This window comes from Adiantum capillus-veneris, chromosome 19 (genome assembly GCF_014529385.1).
Source record: "Adiantum capillus-veneris isolate H3 chromosome 19, ASM1452938v2, whole genome shotgun sequence".
NCBI classification, from domain to species: domain Eukaryota; kingdom Viridiplantae; phylum Streptophyta; class Polypodiopsida; order Polypodiales; family Pteridaceae; genus Adiantum; species Adiantum capillus-veneris.
The window spans coordinates 7,121,462-7,137,063 of record NC_140949.1 but is presented as its reverse complement, the minus strand read 5'-3'; the positions used below and the strand labels follow the sequence as shown (position 1 = coordinate 7,137,063).

At 39.3% G+C, this 15,602-nt stretch overlaps 1 protein-coding gene across 1 annotated transcript in view; it reads left to right on the top strand.

Moving 5' to 3' along the window:
* The window catches only part of LOC147433513 (proteasome subunit alpha type-5), a 49,409-nt gene extending 43,824 nt beyond the window's left edge, over positions 1-5,585 (top strand). The window contains exons 7-9 of the mRNA XM_086490193.1: positions 4,268-4,370; positions 4,930-4,995; positions 5,137-5,585. Coding sequence (XP_086346319.1) covers positions 4,268-4,370; positions 4,930-4,995; positions 5,137-5,229 — 262 coding nt within the window. The 3' untranslated portion in view covers positions 5,230-5,585. The remainder of the gene's footprint in view (positions 1-4,267; positions 4,371-4,929; positions 4,996-5,136) is intronic.
* Positions 5,586-15,602: the final 10,017 nt, after the last annotated feature.

Sequence of the window (15,602 nt, the reverse complement as noted above, 5' to 3'; positions counted from 1 at the left end):
ATTTGGTATGTATGCTCAATAGAAGCTTGTGTAGACAATGGTACAAGAAGTTTCATCGCTTCATGCTTAAACATGGTTACAGAAGAAGCCATGCAGACCATTGTTTGTATACCAAACGTGATGAGGATGGCAGCCCTATCATTCTTGTGCTCTATGTGGATGATATGTTGATAGCTGTAAAGAAAAGAAGCACTATTGATGCTCTTAAAGGGTAGCTGAAATCTGCATTTTCAATGAAAGACCTTGGGGCAGCTGAACATATACTTGGAGTGCGTGTTACAAGGCAAAGGGACCAGCGCATATTGTATTTGTTGCAAGAAAAGTACATTGAAAAGGTGCTGGACAGATTTAACATGACTGAAGCAAAGCCTCTTGGTGTGCCATTACAGCCATATGTCAAAATCTCAAAGAATGATTGCCCCAAGTCAAAGGAAGAAGCCAATGACATGCAAAGTGTGCCTTACGCTTTCAGCTTGTGGTTCACTTATGTATGCTATGGTTGCTACTAGGCCTAACATAGCCCATGCAGTGGGAGTTGTGAGCCGGTTTATGGCTAATCCAGGCAGGTTGCATTGGGATGCAGTGAAGTCCATTATGAGGTACTTGAAAGGGACTAAAAACAAATGCCTCTGCTATGGTAAAGGACCATTGAAGTTGAAGGGATTTTGTGACTCTGACATGGCTGGTGATGTGGATACATAGAAATCCACAAGTGGCTATGTGTTTACTCTTGCAGGAGGTGCTGTTTCATGGTGTTCTAGATTGCAAAAGATCGTTGCATTGTCTGCTACAGAGGCTGAATATATTTCAGCCACTGAGGCTTCCAAAGAAGCCATTTGGTTTGCACGTCTATGCAACGAGTTTGGTTTGCCCGACAAGGCACCTATGCTTGGTTGTGATAGCCAGAGTGCCATATGTCTGGCAAAGAATGCCATATTTCATGCACGCACAAAGCATATTGATGCGGTACCACTTCATTCGAGAAGTGCTTAAGGATGGCCTTATTAGGTTAAGGTCCATACATCACAAAATCTAGCAGATGCTCTCACTAAGTGCTTACCCAAAGCACATCATGAGCTATGCATACAGATGGTGGGAGTCACGTAGCTTAAAGGCGCCATTTATGCCTTTAAGTGGGAGGTTGTTGGGTTAAAGGCCCAAATGGCCCCCTTTTGTGTATAGATTTAAAGGTTTTTAACCTTTGGCCAAGTTCACATTGAACTTGGCCACTAACTTTAAAATTGGTCCTATACTTTTAATAAAGGGAATGTGAGCCCAATTTCGGCTCACTCACTTATTTCCCTCAACTATTGTGTAGCGCTCTCTCTCTCTCTGCAACTTCGATCTGCTAGCGCTCCACTTCTGCAGGCAAGTGCCTCCTCTGTAAGCCATAGCTCCTGCACATCTCCTCGTTCTCTATCACTTGCACACACAGCTTCGCGCTCATCAGTAATCTCGGATCTCTGTAGGGAGGCCGCAACAAAACCGCTCAATCTGTTCTTTAAAGGTGACCTTAAACGAAGAGGTTGGTAAAAAAGAATCCGAAAACCTCCCGCAATATGCGTCCAAAGAATCACCCTTGGTCATCCGAAGATGGTTCCAAGCGGTTCTTACATCTCGTTCGTACTCTTAAGTCAACGAAGAAGAAATAAAGAGCCGTTTCAACTTCAACCACTTGACCGGGGCTTCTTTCCTTGGAAGAAGAGTGGACCACCATGTTTGAGCATTTCCCTTTAAAAACGATGCAGCCCTCCTAATCTTGGAGTGCTCTGACTAATGCCCTCTAGAGAAGGCTACGTCAAACTACTGAATGAAGGCCAAAGCCCTCAGAGCATCTCGGAATCGAGAAAAGGATTCAAATTTTCTTGGTTGTCCACACTCGTTAAATTCTTTTGTCTTCTTGCTCTTATCTTCGAGGAAATCGTATTGGTTGGCTTTGTAAAAGTGCTTCTTCTTCGCATAAAACATGTGACCGTCGGAGTCCGAACTGTCAGAGGATGACTCCTTCGTTGAACTATCAAAAACTAGTCGGAATATGATCTTCTTTGCCTTTTTCTTGTTCTTTCCAAAGCTTTGCTTTTTGCTTCGCTTCTTGCCCTTTCTGTCCTTTGCACTCGAGTCGGAAGAGGAAGAGCTAGAAGAACCGTCAAAAGAAGAGAAAGAAGAATTGGGTAGTCCTTCAAATCGCACACGATTCTTCTGTCTTGCAGATGCAAAAGAGGATTAACGGCCCAAGTAACCGGGATAGTCATTCTTGTTCTTTCGCTTCTTCAATCGCTTCTTCAATTGCTTCTTCGTGTCCAAAAGCTGATTGATCTGGGTTTGGACCACCTCTTCGGAGTAGGAGGTTTGTTGATTGCCGGTTTGATTGGTGGTTCGGTGGCTTTCTACCATTGAGTATGCACTTCAGCCATGGATTGCTGGGTCAAAAATTTTGCAAACTGGGGATCTTTAGCAAACGAAATCATTTGCTTTGTGCACTCGTCAACTTGTTGTCGACGTTGCATCTCCAAAAGTTCATACTGTGTAGGCCGAGGTGGCCGTACTCATCTTCTGCTAAGTCGCTTGAATTTACCGTATTGCCTCCTCTCGCCTCAGTGGTTGTAGAAGAGGTCGATTGATTCTTTTCGGAATCCATAGGTGTCGCGAGAAAAGGGATCGGATTTCCCAGTAGAAGAGAATCAGCCGTGCTCTGATACCAGTGTAACAAATTTGGACACCCCAAGTCTAGATTTTGTCGTGACACATGAAAGCTTCACTTTAAAAAAACAATTCACAATTCAAGGGAGAGAGTCGACACGGGCCAGTGTAGTTCCGTGCCTAGAGAGATTGGCCCCAAAGAGTGGCGCCCCTTTCGGTATTTCTTTTATATTAATCTGTGAGCAAAGTACAACTTCCCGCATGTGCTCGCTCTCAGACTCTGCGTCTAGATGCTCTGAGAAGTTAGCCCTCTTGGGTCACTTATAAAGATTACAAGGGGGTGCTAAAAGCAAAGCCCCAAAAGCATGAAACTCAAAAGCAATTCAATCCCAAAAGCAACTGGTCTTCAAAACTTGTCAAAAGCACCAACGCCAATTGCGGAAATCCGTACAGCCAGGCCACGTCAACAGCCAGCGTATAACGCGGAAATCCGTACATTTTGCCACGTGAGCACGGTCAGCGTGAAAAGCGGAGTTCCGTATTGCTGCCATGTGGCACTCTGCCACGTCAGCCTGTCCGTACAGCTCTGTCCGCATCAAATTGTGACATGGACATCATCAAGAGTAGACACACACGTGTACATGTGTGAGTTTGGATGAGTGTCAGGTACGATCTGCGGAGCATCAGATACGAGATGCTGGACATGCCATTTGTGTAGTACATAGGCAAATACCCTTCTAATGATTGAATGGGGGATAATAGGGTTATGATTTGTCTATAGCTAGATCTTGTCTATTCTCTTTTGGCGGCGGCGTGCATTCGACATCTGGATTATAGCAATACCTTGATGGTTTATTGCAAATTTCTTCCTTGAAGTTTCAATACTCCTTGTTTTTTCTCAATGCTTGGATACAATCCTTTTATCGAATTCCAAATATTACTTGGGTAAGCATACCAAGGTGACATGAAACGTTTCGTGGTTTTGAAACATTTCGTTTTAAGGTTAAAAAAAGCAAAACAAGTTTCGTGAAATATATAAATAAAAAAATAAAAAATAAATATTTAGTTAAAATTATATACATGTGTGTATGTGTTGGACGAATATAGGTATGCATGTGTATTGCTATTATGTATAGCATACATATACACGTTTATCTGTCTATATACATACATAAAATAAAAAAAAAAAAATAAATAAAAAAAAATATATATATATTATAGTTACATGTATGTATGCAATGTATGTTTGTGCACACACACACAGCGTGAATGACAACCACATGACTAGGTTTTTCATTCTCAAGGAGGTTGCGCGTTATAGTCTTACTTTGTGTTGTTAATGAATTTAAAGTCGAGCTGTTCCTATTTCAATTAAAGTCATCACTACTGGCCTTCTTTCAGGTTGTCGGATTTTTAAATTATTCTGTGTTTTAAATGGTTTTTATCTCAGTATGGTTTTTAGTACTATGTTGTGATGTTTTAATCCTTTTCTAACCTACATACTGTTGTGAAAAGATTGTATAGTGTATGCTGATTCTCAGGTAATCGGTGTTAGTTTCTTGAAGTGACTGACCTGTTGGGTCCGCTGCTGTAATTACTGTGCTTATGCTGCCTGGTCTTTGTGTAGGTACCACACTGATCCGTCAGGCACATTTTGGCAATGCAATGGAAAGGCAATAGGATCAGGCTCAGAGGGTGCTGATACATCTCTGCAAGAGCATTATTCAAAGGTGTTATGTTTTTCAAAGCTCTTCCTCATATGATAAAAAGGAGAGACAGTGTGTAAGAGTGTTGCTGCTTTTGCAGCGAGGAGATTGCTATTTGTGCAATGGCTGAAATTAAAGTCAGGACAGATAGTTAACTTGTGTCATTGATAAGAAAACACGTGCGGGGCGCTGGGGTCTACTAAGGAAAATGAAAGAAGAGATTATATGTCAGAGACATGCATATGTAGTAACACCACAACTTTCTTTTATAGATAGTCCAAAGGCTTTTGAGTTTTCAATGCCTTTGGGCGTTCATTATTGATGCATTTGGTGTACCATCAATCTTTCACTTTTTATTTCTATGAAAGTTCTTTGCATTTTGAAAAATGTATAGACCTATTGGCTGCAAAATTTACTTTGGCAGTTGATGCTTGTATGGACTAATTACGAAACGTTGTTAGGACAGAAATTTATTTGTGTCAAGCATTCATTCTGCCAAGCTTAGGCAAATGAAGTTCTCTCTTGGATTTTGCAAGTCATTTCAAGAGGTTTTAACTTTAGGTGTTTATCTTCTTTTCGCCAGGACATGACACTCGAAGAAGCAGAGACATTAGCTCTGTCAACCTTGAAGCAAGTGATGGAGGAAAAGGTATGACATGCATGTAACTGGGTTAATGACGTAAGGTGCTCTATTTATTTCTATGGCCAAAAAGTTATGATGCCTTTTTTGTACGTATGATGCGTGAGAAGTTGAAACTGGATGCCGTATGGCTTAATTGTTTTTTAACAGGTTACTCCAAATAATGTTGATATTGCAAAAGTGGCACCCACCTATCATTTGTATTCACCGAGTGAAGTTGAGGCAGTGATTGCCAGGCTTTGAGCACACCATCAAACAACCCAGCGAAGAGTGAAGCTATCTTGCATGTTGTATTGGAGGATGGTTCATTTTCGAAAGTGAGGCAATGCTGCCACAAATTTTCAAGGCTTTTGAAAGGCTCATTTTGGGCATTTATAGAAGAGAACTTGATTTGACCTTGCTACTATCTGTGTACTTCAGCTTCATCAACATGTATGCAAAGTTGAGACACTGATCCTGATGCCCTTCACTGTTTAATGAAGTGCCTTCCTTGTATGGCACAATTTTGAGGCTGGTTTTTATCACCCGTAATCACAAATTGTGTAATCAGCACATCATGTTGAAAATTGATACTCATCAATCATTATGATTTTCTGTCATATCAAATTGTTCACAGTTCCATCTTTTCTGTGCACCTGCATTTGCAAGACTAGTATGTTGTAAGTGAGATGGTGCATTCCTTGCACTATTGGGATTGTGATGTGAGTACTTGTGGCCAGTAATCTGCAGAATTTTGCTATTCATGGTCACCACTCGTGCGTTAAAGTTTGATGGTGGAATATGTGAAGAATATATTCAGGTGCTTTATATTCTTCCTCTCGTTTCTAAGTGGCTTTTTAGCCTGAGGCGGCCATATCTTTTCAACATTGGACATGGATTGTGATTAATTGCTACAAAATGAGGCCCGAAGGTAAATGATTTGATTTTGTAGTGTTGTCTTTATGCACTTAAACATTAACTATTTTTACTGATGCAAAACACTGATTTGGACTCCCTGCTTTTTGATGTTTAAGAGGGATTTAGATGTGTATTTGTTGACTGGACTAAGCCTTTTCGTTTGATTCGATGAAGTGTGCAAGAGTTCTAGAGGAGCATGGCAAAGCAAAAGGGGTTTGCAGCCATCAATTGGTAGTTTTTGGCTTGGGTTGTGCATGCATACCCTATCCATTAGGTCACTCTTGCATGACTTTGTGCTTCTCATGCTATTCTTTCAAGGGTTGATTGCTTGTTGCTTAATTGTGAACATATATGCACATTCTTTACAATAATGTACAAGACAACCATCTACAATGGGTGGAGCCATGCAAATAGGGTAGAAAGAGGTTAGATTTGCATCAATTACAGTAGTGTAAACGACACCCAAATGGGTGGAACCATGCAAGAAGCTAGAAACAGGCATAACAGACTTGACATTGATGAAGTGAAATGCTTGCCACATGGAAACAATCAGAAAATGGCCAAAGAAGCTGAATATGCAAGCGTGGGTAGGGTAGGGTAAAATTGTAGATATTCTGCCTTGGGAAAAAGTATATAAGTTAATTTTGAGTGTGTGATAAATGACTATGGTAATGACGATTCAATTGACCAGAATCTTTCAAAACCGTAGCAAGGGAAAATTTTGTAGGTGGTCGTCTTGCGGGTGAGAGCAAGGCAATAGCATGTGAGCTATTGTCTCAATGCGTCGGCCACAACAACATATAGAAGAAGGAATGTTTCGACATGCTAGAAGGACCCCAATAGGGAGCGCACTTACTAAAATAATGTTGAAGGCCCTTTGCACTTGCAAGTCGTTTGTATGATAGTATTCACCAAAAAATAGGTTTTTGCAAATGCCACAATTGACTACCATGCTTAGAAATCCAAAGCAAGGAGAGAGCAAGTGATGCATTGAATGTAATTAAGCGCATGAAAACCAATGGAGGAGCAGTCCAGATAGTTAATAGGGTAGCAGGGTTAAGCTTAGCAAGATGGTGTATTCCTTGTACTGGTGGTGGGATCATGACACAAGTACTTATGGACCAATAAACTGTATTTGTTCATTGGATTAAGCCTTTCGTTTTATTCAATAAATTTTGCAAAAGTCTATAAAAACAATCGACACAACAGAATTGATGGGGGTTTTAAGTCAATATAGGTATTTTTTCGTTTGGGTTGTGCATGCATACTATGTCCAGGAAGATAGTCTTGCATGAATTTTTACTTGACTCATGTGCTATTTTTTTAAAGGGTTGATTGCTTGTCGCTTAACCTCCTTGCGCGCGCGCGCACGCATGTTTGTACACAATTTTTTGGTGAAATTGAAATAAGGCTGAATATGCAAGCATGTGCAGGGTAAAATTTTAGATATGCTTCTACGGAAAAGCATGTTGAAGGTGATAGAGTGTATGATAAATAACCCTAAGGGTTACTCGAAATTTGGCAATGATGGATTCAATTCACCAAGAATCCAAAAAGAATCTTCGAAAACCATAGCAAGGGAAAAGATTTTGTAGGCATTGTGTAACCACTTGAAGAAAGTCTCGGAATGATAGCAACACAATAGCATGTGAGCTACTTCCTCAACATGTTGGTGACAAAAACATACTAAAGAAGAAATGTGGTCACATGCTAGAAGGGCCCCAACAAGGAGTGCACTTGTGGCACAACGCAGAAGAAAGAAAGAAACATTTCATGTTGGAGGCAATAATTCCAAGACTTTTGTAAAATACTATTTACCAATGGCTAGGTTTGTGGAAATGCCATAATTGAGTACCATGCTTAGAAATTGAAGGCAAGGGAAGTAAGACAATGATATGCATTGGAAGTAATTAAGGATATGAAAAGTAATGGAGGAGTAGTTCGAATAGTTTGAACACAAATTTTGCAACCTGTCCATAGTCTCAAGTGGAAGAAATGATCGAAACGGTGTGAGAAGCTTAATAATAGCTCTACATATTGGTTGATGATGTACCCTCAAGTGATATTTTTGTTATTTTCGAGGGGCCACAAGAAAACAAAGCAACATACCATCTACAACAACCACATCAATAGCTCTATGTATACCAATTTTGGAGATATTACATGCTTTTTATGCATACACCAAGGCATACAATTGCAGAAGGATCTAAACCAATGTTTGCTCTAAAGTGCAATTAAGTATCCACGTATGACGATTGTCTACACAAATGAAGATTGTGGAGTCTTTGTTGCGGAGCCAAAATTGAAGAGGCGGAATATGGGAAATCATATACATGACCAAGAGTATGGAGAAAAATCAGATCCTCATAATTCTCCAATGACAATAAGCACGATCTTTCTTGTCTCCACACATGGTTACTAACATCTTAGCTCATGATTGTTGTTGAAGTAATGTAGGCAACAAAGAGGCCTTGAGCAAGCACGTGGTTATGAATGTCAAGAATATTAAGACCTACATGCATCTTAAGTGAACGGACTAAAGTTCTTTTACCCAAATAAAAACCCTTGCAATTAGATTGGGTTTGCCACAAGCATTGTATCCTTGGACATAAAGCGATCTATGTGCTTTTCATTCCAAGTCAATAACAAAAGATAAAACTATATATAAGCGGGCTGCACGCGAGGGCTGGCAGCACCACCACGCAATGCAAGGCAGAGGCAGCGCGAGACGAAGCTCTAAAAAACTATGGATGGAATGCAATGGCCATGTGGATAGCTTCCAATAATTGATCTCGTCTTCAAGACGGATCAAAATTCAAGAGAGCTCCTCCTTCAATGAGATCTCGACCAATGGGGAAATCAAGCTCAATTGACCATGATGAACAATTCAAGCGAGCCATAGATGTGAATTTATTCCATAATGAGAAAGGGGCAGAGGAGGTGACTTTGCAAAATTGATACATAAACCAACATCAAGAGCATATAGAGACAATGCATCTATATATGTTTGTAGATGTTGGATTGTATTTTGTGGAGTATGGATATTTAGTATAACCCCAACCACAAAAAAATGAGCCATTGGAAACAACCTTGACACACCGAGCATCCCAAATTCCACGACTCTAAAATCTTGAATGAAGATGCATCATGATTTCCCACCTTCTTAAATCCAATAGGCCCACATCATGAAGTTTGGGCCCAAGATCCAACCTTCTCATAGCAGTTGTAAATGAATTCCCGATGGTCGATATTAAAGGCCTTAACAATGTCAACTTGCATGTTTAGAACATCTTGCTAAATGTATTAGAGTGTTAACAATGATCTATAGCGTGAATGAACTTTGAGATCATCTAAGAATGCAATGAATTTAAGATTTTAGAGTGTTAACGATGATTTATGATGTGAATGAACTTTGAGGTCATCTAAGAATGCACGAAAAAATCTAGAGAGAGAACATCCCAACACGATAATTTCCATGTACCTACAATAAAATGCCGCATTCACTTTTGTTTCTAGAAATGTATAATTTTATCAAGCTTGAGCTTCACCTAGGAACTGCTAGGACTGATTTCCATAGGAAATACATCACATACATGTGGACATCCGCGGTAGGCAGTGAATTCAAAAGGAACCAATACTTTTAATGTATTTTCCTTCGGCTACAATTGCAAAATCTCGGCTAGATTTCTAAGCTTGCCTTGAAGAAAATTGATTGAATATTACTTAGTGTAAACTTAATGGAACTGAATATTTGGTTATTTGTATATTGTTCATTTGAATTAAGTTATGTTTATGATACACTTTGATGATATGGTTTTGTGATGACATTGTTATGGTGATGTATAGTAGATCCATGAATTAGGTAGGTGCTAGGTGAGAGCAATCAATGGCTTCAAGTCTAGATGAATAACTACATCTTATTTGCAAATAACATGCATGAATTATTACCTCCTTATTAAATAGTATACTCAAGTTGTCAATGGAGTTTGTGGACAATTCCTATTTTTCCCCAACCTAAAATGTTTCTATTTTGAGCTTCAATTTTCATCTATAATGTAAACACGTGCAGAAGGAAGAATCCCACTTATGCATGGAGGAAGATTCTACCCAGTGCACACATTGCTCTTCTCCTATCTCATGTATCTCTCATCTCCTTTATCATGTACATCGATAGCACTCTGATTGCAAAGGTGCGATTGTCTGTTGTTTTCTCACTCTCTCTCATGTTTCTCCATGCAGCCTATGTTGCACTTTCAAGCCATGTACTATCAGCTGTGCTATGTCATGTGTATTTTCATGTGTTTTTACAGGGACACTATGCCTTCAATTGTTGCATTGACATCAGAGCAAAGACTATGCTCGTGCTGGTGTATTATTCATGGAGATTGAGATTTTTCATAGAAACAAGAGCCATACAAAGTGGCTTACAAACCAAACTAAGAAAATAATCAATAATAAGATAAGTCTCTCTCTCTCTCTCTCTCTCTCTCTCTCTCTCTCTCTCTCTCTCTCTCTCATGATGAATGTTGTTTATATAAATTATAGATGTGCCACTTCCATATGCTTGTGAGAAAATTTTGTTGTTTGAAGCATTTTGATGTATGTATGCAAGTAAGTTATTGATATAACAAACACTTGCCAAGGAAATCATGTTGTTGCAAAACAAAGTCTTGACAAGCATATATAAGAAGATCAATTTGTAGGGGAAATTAAAATATGTTGTAAACAAGACATAAACATTAACAAGCTAGTTTTAGGGCAGAGATAGAGGAAGTAACTAAGAAATTAGTATGTCAGTAGAGCTTGGGATGATATCAAAGGAATCTTTGGCAACAAGGAATCATTGATGCTATGTCCTCTTTGGTAGCTTTTAATAATTTCGGACAGAATAACACGACTTAATCCATGGAGTGTTTTGAAAAAAACAACTATGATTTCAACCTCTTTATAGCATCAAGGGAAGTTGTCACTTTCAAACATATCAGGATATTTTTTATTGTCCTCTCAGTCAAAATGATATTCTTGTTGCACTTTGCAAAAGTCAACGTCAAAGTCTGATTGCCATCAATATCATAATGCACTTCTTACAAAAAAATAGAATGGTAAAAAGAGCACTGATTTGTTGCATCTTGCTTTATATACACCATCCTTAGACAGTCCCAACCATATTTCGTGACATGTTCAACATGTCCGACAACACCACCAACAAGACTTCCATATGGCACCTACCATAGCTTCACACACACACACACACACACACACACACACACACACACACACACACACACACACACACACACACACACACACACACACACACACACACACACACAGGATGTCGTGTTGGTGTGGATGATTTGCACACCTACTTAGAAATATATCCTTCCAGATAATTGTACCTTATCTCGAGTTTAAGGCCATTTTGGCTCCTTCTCTCTTTGCTCATGCACCAGGCATGGCATTTCTTACTCAGTCACGAGCTATACTCTTCCTCTTAAATAAAAGGTCTTGAGTTAAGCTCTCCTCGGATAGATCGTTGTGGTCTCTTGGGATAACTCCCTATGAAGTTAAAATTTTCTTTTGCTTTTTTTCCTCTCTCTCCCTAACATAATCCCTCGTACAGTATCCGGGCACATTATTGGTTTCATACCATCTGCGAGCTGTAATACGCTCATAGGGGTGGTGAACATGGCCTATGCTTATAAAAACCGCTCGTCGAATCACTCTGCACAGCACGTATCTCTGTCCACTCACCCACTGCGTAAGGGATTGGGCTCTGCAATCTCACGCAAGCGCTTAACACAACTATCCCTCATCTAAGTAGACCTGGTATTCACACACACACACACACACACACACACACACACACACACACACACACACACACACACACACACACACATACACACACATGTGGGAGATGTCTCTTCGCCATACCCTGGTGCCCTGCTTGCATGGACAATCCTCGTAGGATCATGGACAGTCCCAGCATGAACACATTCAATGGCGGACATACTCTAGCGGACATACTCTAGCGGACATACTCTAGCGGACATGCTGGTTCTTTGGCTCGATTTTATCTTGCACATTGCGCACTTTATCAACCCTTCTTAGGTAGAACTTTTCTCTCTTTCTGGGATCAAGGAGTGATGTTTATCACTTGTCCTTTTTAGCATGAATACCCATGATTCCTCTAGCTCACCTGCACATCATGTTAGACATTGAACCCTGAGTAAGAACCCTAAGAAACTGTTTTTATATACTTGTCGATGCACTACTACTATCTTTGGGGAGGTTCCCTGCTTGGCAGCCCTTGAAAATCATATTTTTGTTGCATAGCCTATGTACACAGGTATCATCTCCAACACACGCACACACACACACACAAATTTTCAAGGGATAAGAAAAGTGGTAGCCAATGTTTTAGAAGTGTCAAGAAAAGAGTTAGCATACACATATAAAGAAATTTAATCATGGCCCAATATAATCAAGAGAATACAACTTAGATTTGGCTCATGGTATAGCCTTTGATGATAGTTACAGAGTTGTCAACTAACAAGTTGTAAGAAGCAATGGGGAACCCTATTTTGCAAGCAAAATTTCAAAGCCAAATTCTAGCCCTTCAATCTCAAGTTCCCCAAGTGTCCAAGAACAGAGAATTTATGCAAGGCCCCCAAGTGAGAAATCCAAAAGGGGAATCTCTTTGGGTAATGAAGAGGAGATACCGGAAGGAACTCCAAGGCAAGAAGATAGAAGGCACGATGGTCACCTACTCCTCCGAAAAGGAAGAGGAAGTCATCAATCACTCCCTTCCATACTAATTCAAAGAAGGGAGAAAGAAATCAAAGCAAGAGGAAATGAAGAAAGCAGTCACATTCTTCCTCTTCGTCATCATCACCATCTTCTGACACGGAGGACAGTGACTTACCACACCCAAGAGAGAGAGAAGAGAAGGGGTAAATAGAGGAGGTATGTGGCATGGAAGAGGTCACATAAGTTGAAGAAATTCAAAGAGGAAGGAAAGAACAACAAATTTATTACCTATGATGGAACCTTTGGAGCAACTGATATAGTATTGGCCTTTATCAACAATTTGACACGACTTTTGGAGATGAAGATTTCTCCAAATCTTCAAAGCTCCGAAATGTTTCTATGCATTTTTAAAAGTCAACCTGTGGTGGGAAAAGCCTACGTGTCAAGGTGAAGCTCCAAAGACCTAGAGAGATTTGAGGATTGCTATTACAATGCAATTCCTTGCAAGTGATGCCAAAGACAAAGTCCTCACAAAATGGCGAAGCTTGAAGATGGCCCCATATGAGTCTATCCCAAAGTACGTGAATAAGTTTTGGGAGTTACATCTCAAAGCCACTGTCTACAAAACGAAGACTTTGTAGAGCAAAAGCAACAATTTTGTGTTGGCCTACTTGAGGAGATGAGTGAGTATGTCAACTTACAAAGACCTAAAACTATTACGCAGGTCATACATCATACTATGTTTGCCTTGAGGATTCATTTCCAACAACGGACCAAGAAGGGCTCAAAGCCAATAGAAGCCAAAAAATCAAACGAGCCAAAGCAGAAGAACAATGTGACATAGGATTCTCCTAAAACTAACAACAACAACAACAAAGGAAAGACAAAAGAGAAGGGCTATAAAGGTAAAAATAAACTTTCTCTTGAAGAGGTTAAAATGTTTTCGTAAAGATAACAAGTGTTCCAAGTGTGGAGAGTAAGGTCATGTTTCTCGGTTATGTCCTAAGAGAAATGAACATGATGACCCTCCTAGAGCAACCTTAGTGGAACCTCTAAAAGAGGAAGGCCATTGCAAACGAATACCACTCTCTTATGCTTGGGAAAAAGGTAAGAGAGCATGATGCTTTCATATTGTTTGACCCTGTCTCTACCCACAAATTCATTTTTGTTGAGCTACAAAGCTAGGAATTCATGACTTTGAGATGGGAGATATAGTACAAGCACATGAAGCTTTTGAAGGGAAAGAGGTCTTAGTCACTCCTTTGATTGGAAGGCTAAGGCTCCATGTGAAAAGTTATGTTAGTAAAGAATATTCTTTCATCCCTCCACTCAAGCATGAAGATGTTATCCTAGGGGCACCATGGTTTGATCGCATGCTTGTCACTGTGAAGTTTCTTGAGAGAAAATTCATGTTTTCCTATCAAGGCAAGGATGTTGTACTAGATGTAAATAGTGCAAGCAACACTATACCTCTTTACATAGTCAAACTTTAGACAAAATAATGAAAATATCTCTTTCTTGTTATATGGTTTTTGTTAAAGAGTGTAAGAAAGATGCATGTGTCCCTAATGAAGTTAAAGATGAAACTAAAGAGGAGTTAGAATTCCCTAGTTTCCTTAATGAGTTTCAAGATGTGTTTATGGATGACATTCCCAAGGAGCTACCTCCCAAAAGGGGACAAGATTATCATTCCACAGAACTTCTATCTGGTAGCTCATTTCCTAATAAGCCTGCTTATCGAGTCTCACCGCCTTAGCAAGAGGAGATTATGACACAAGTGAACGAGCTTGTAGAAAAAGGCATGGCCATGCCTAGTTCTTTATTTTTTTCATCCGTTCTACTCGTATAAAAGAAAGATTATACTTATATAATGTGGGTGGACTACAGGACACTTAATCGGATAACCATAAAGAATAGATTTCTTGTTCCCATGATAGAAGATCTATTTGATAAGCTACAAGAGTCTACCTACTTTAGTAGAATAGATCTCAAAAGTGGCTATCGCTAGATAAGGATAATACTACCTTTCAAACAACTTTTGACCTATATGAATTCTTTGTACTCCCTTTTAGACTTACCAATGCATCAACTACCTTTAATCGAATGATGGAAGGGCTCTTTAGATCCCATTGAAGCTTTATGGGAGTGTTCGATGAGATTAGCATCTACTCAAACACTATTGAAGAACATAAGCAGCATCTTCAGGTAATATTTAAGCTTTAATATACAATAATCTTTATATTAATCAAAAGAAAAATGACTTTTTTTTAAAAAGAGATTCATTATTTAGGTTATACTATCTCTCAAGCAAGGATCCAAATGGACCCTCCAAAGTTGGAGGTAATAAAAGAACGGCCTATACCAACAAATCTACACAAATTGAGAAGCTTTATAGGAATGTGTGCATACTATAGACACTTCATATAAAAAATCTCATTCATAGCATGCCCATTATATGATTTGGCTAAGAAAAATGTTAAATTTTTACGCTCTGCAAAAGAGAATGAAGCTTTTGAAAATTTAAAGGCAAAGCTTATCTTTCCACCCGTTCTAATATTACCAGACCTTTCAAAGGCATTCCTTTTATTCCTAGGCATTCCTTTTATTTTGCACGCAGACTTTTAAAGTCTTAAATACTTTTTGATGCAAACTAAATTAAGTGATAAGCAAATGAGATGGGAAAATAATCTCTCATAGTTTAATTTTCATATTGCTCACATAGCTAGTAAGCACAACCAAGTGGCCGATGAACTTTACGAAGGCCAAAAGTGAATGTTGTATCAATAGCTACTCACAATTATCTATCCTCTATTATAGATGCGTACGTTATGGATACATAATTCAGAGACATAATGTCAGCTATTGCACTAAGGGAGAAAAAGGAATCATACAATGTGCAAGATGGTTATCTTCTCTTAGGAAAAGGCTATGTGTTACACATAATTTAAAAGGTTATGTAGTACGAA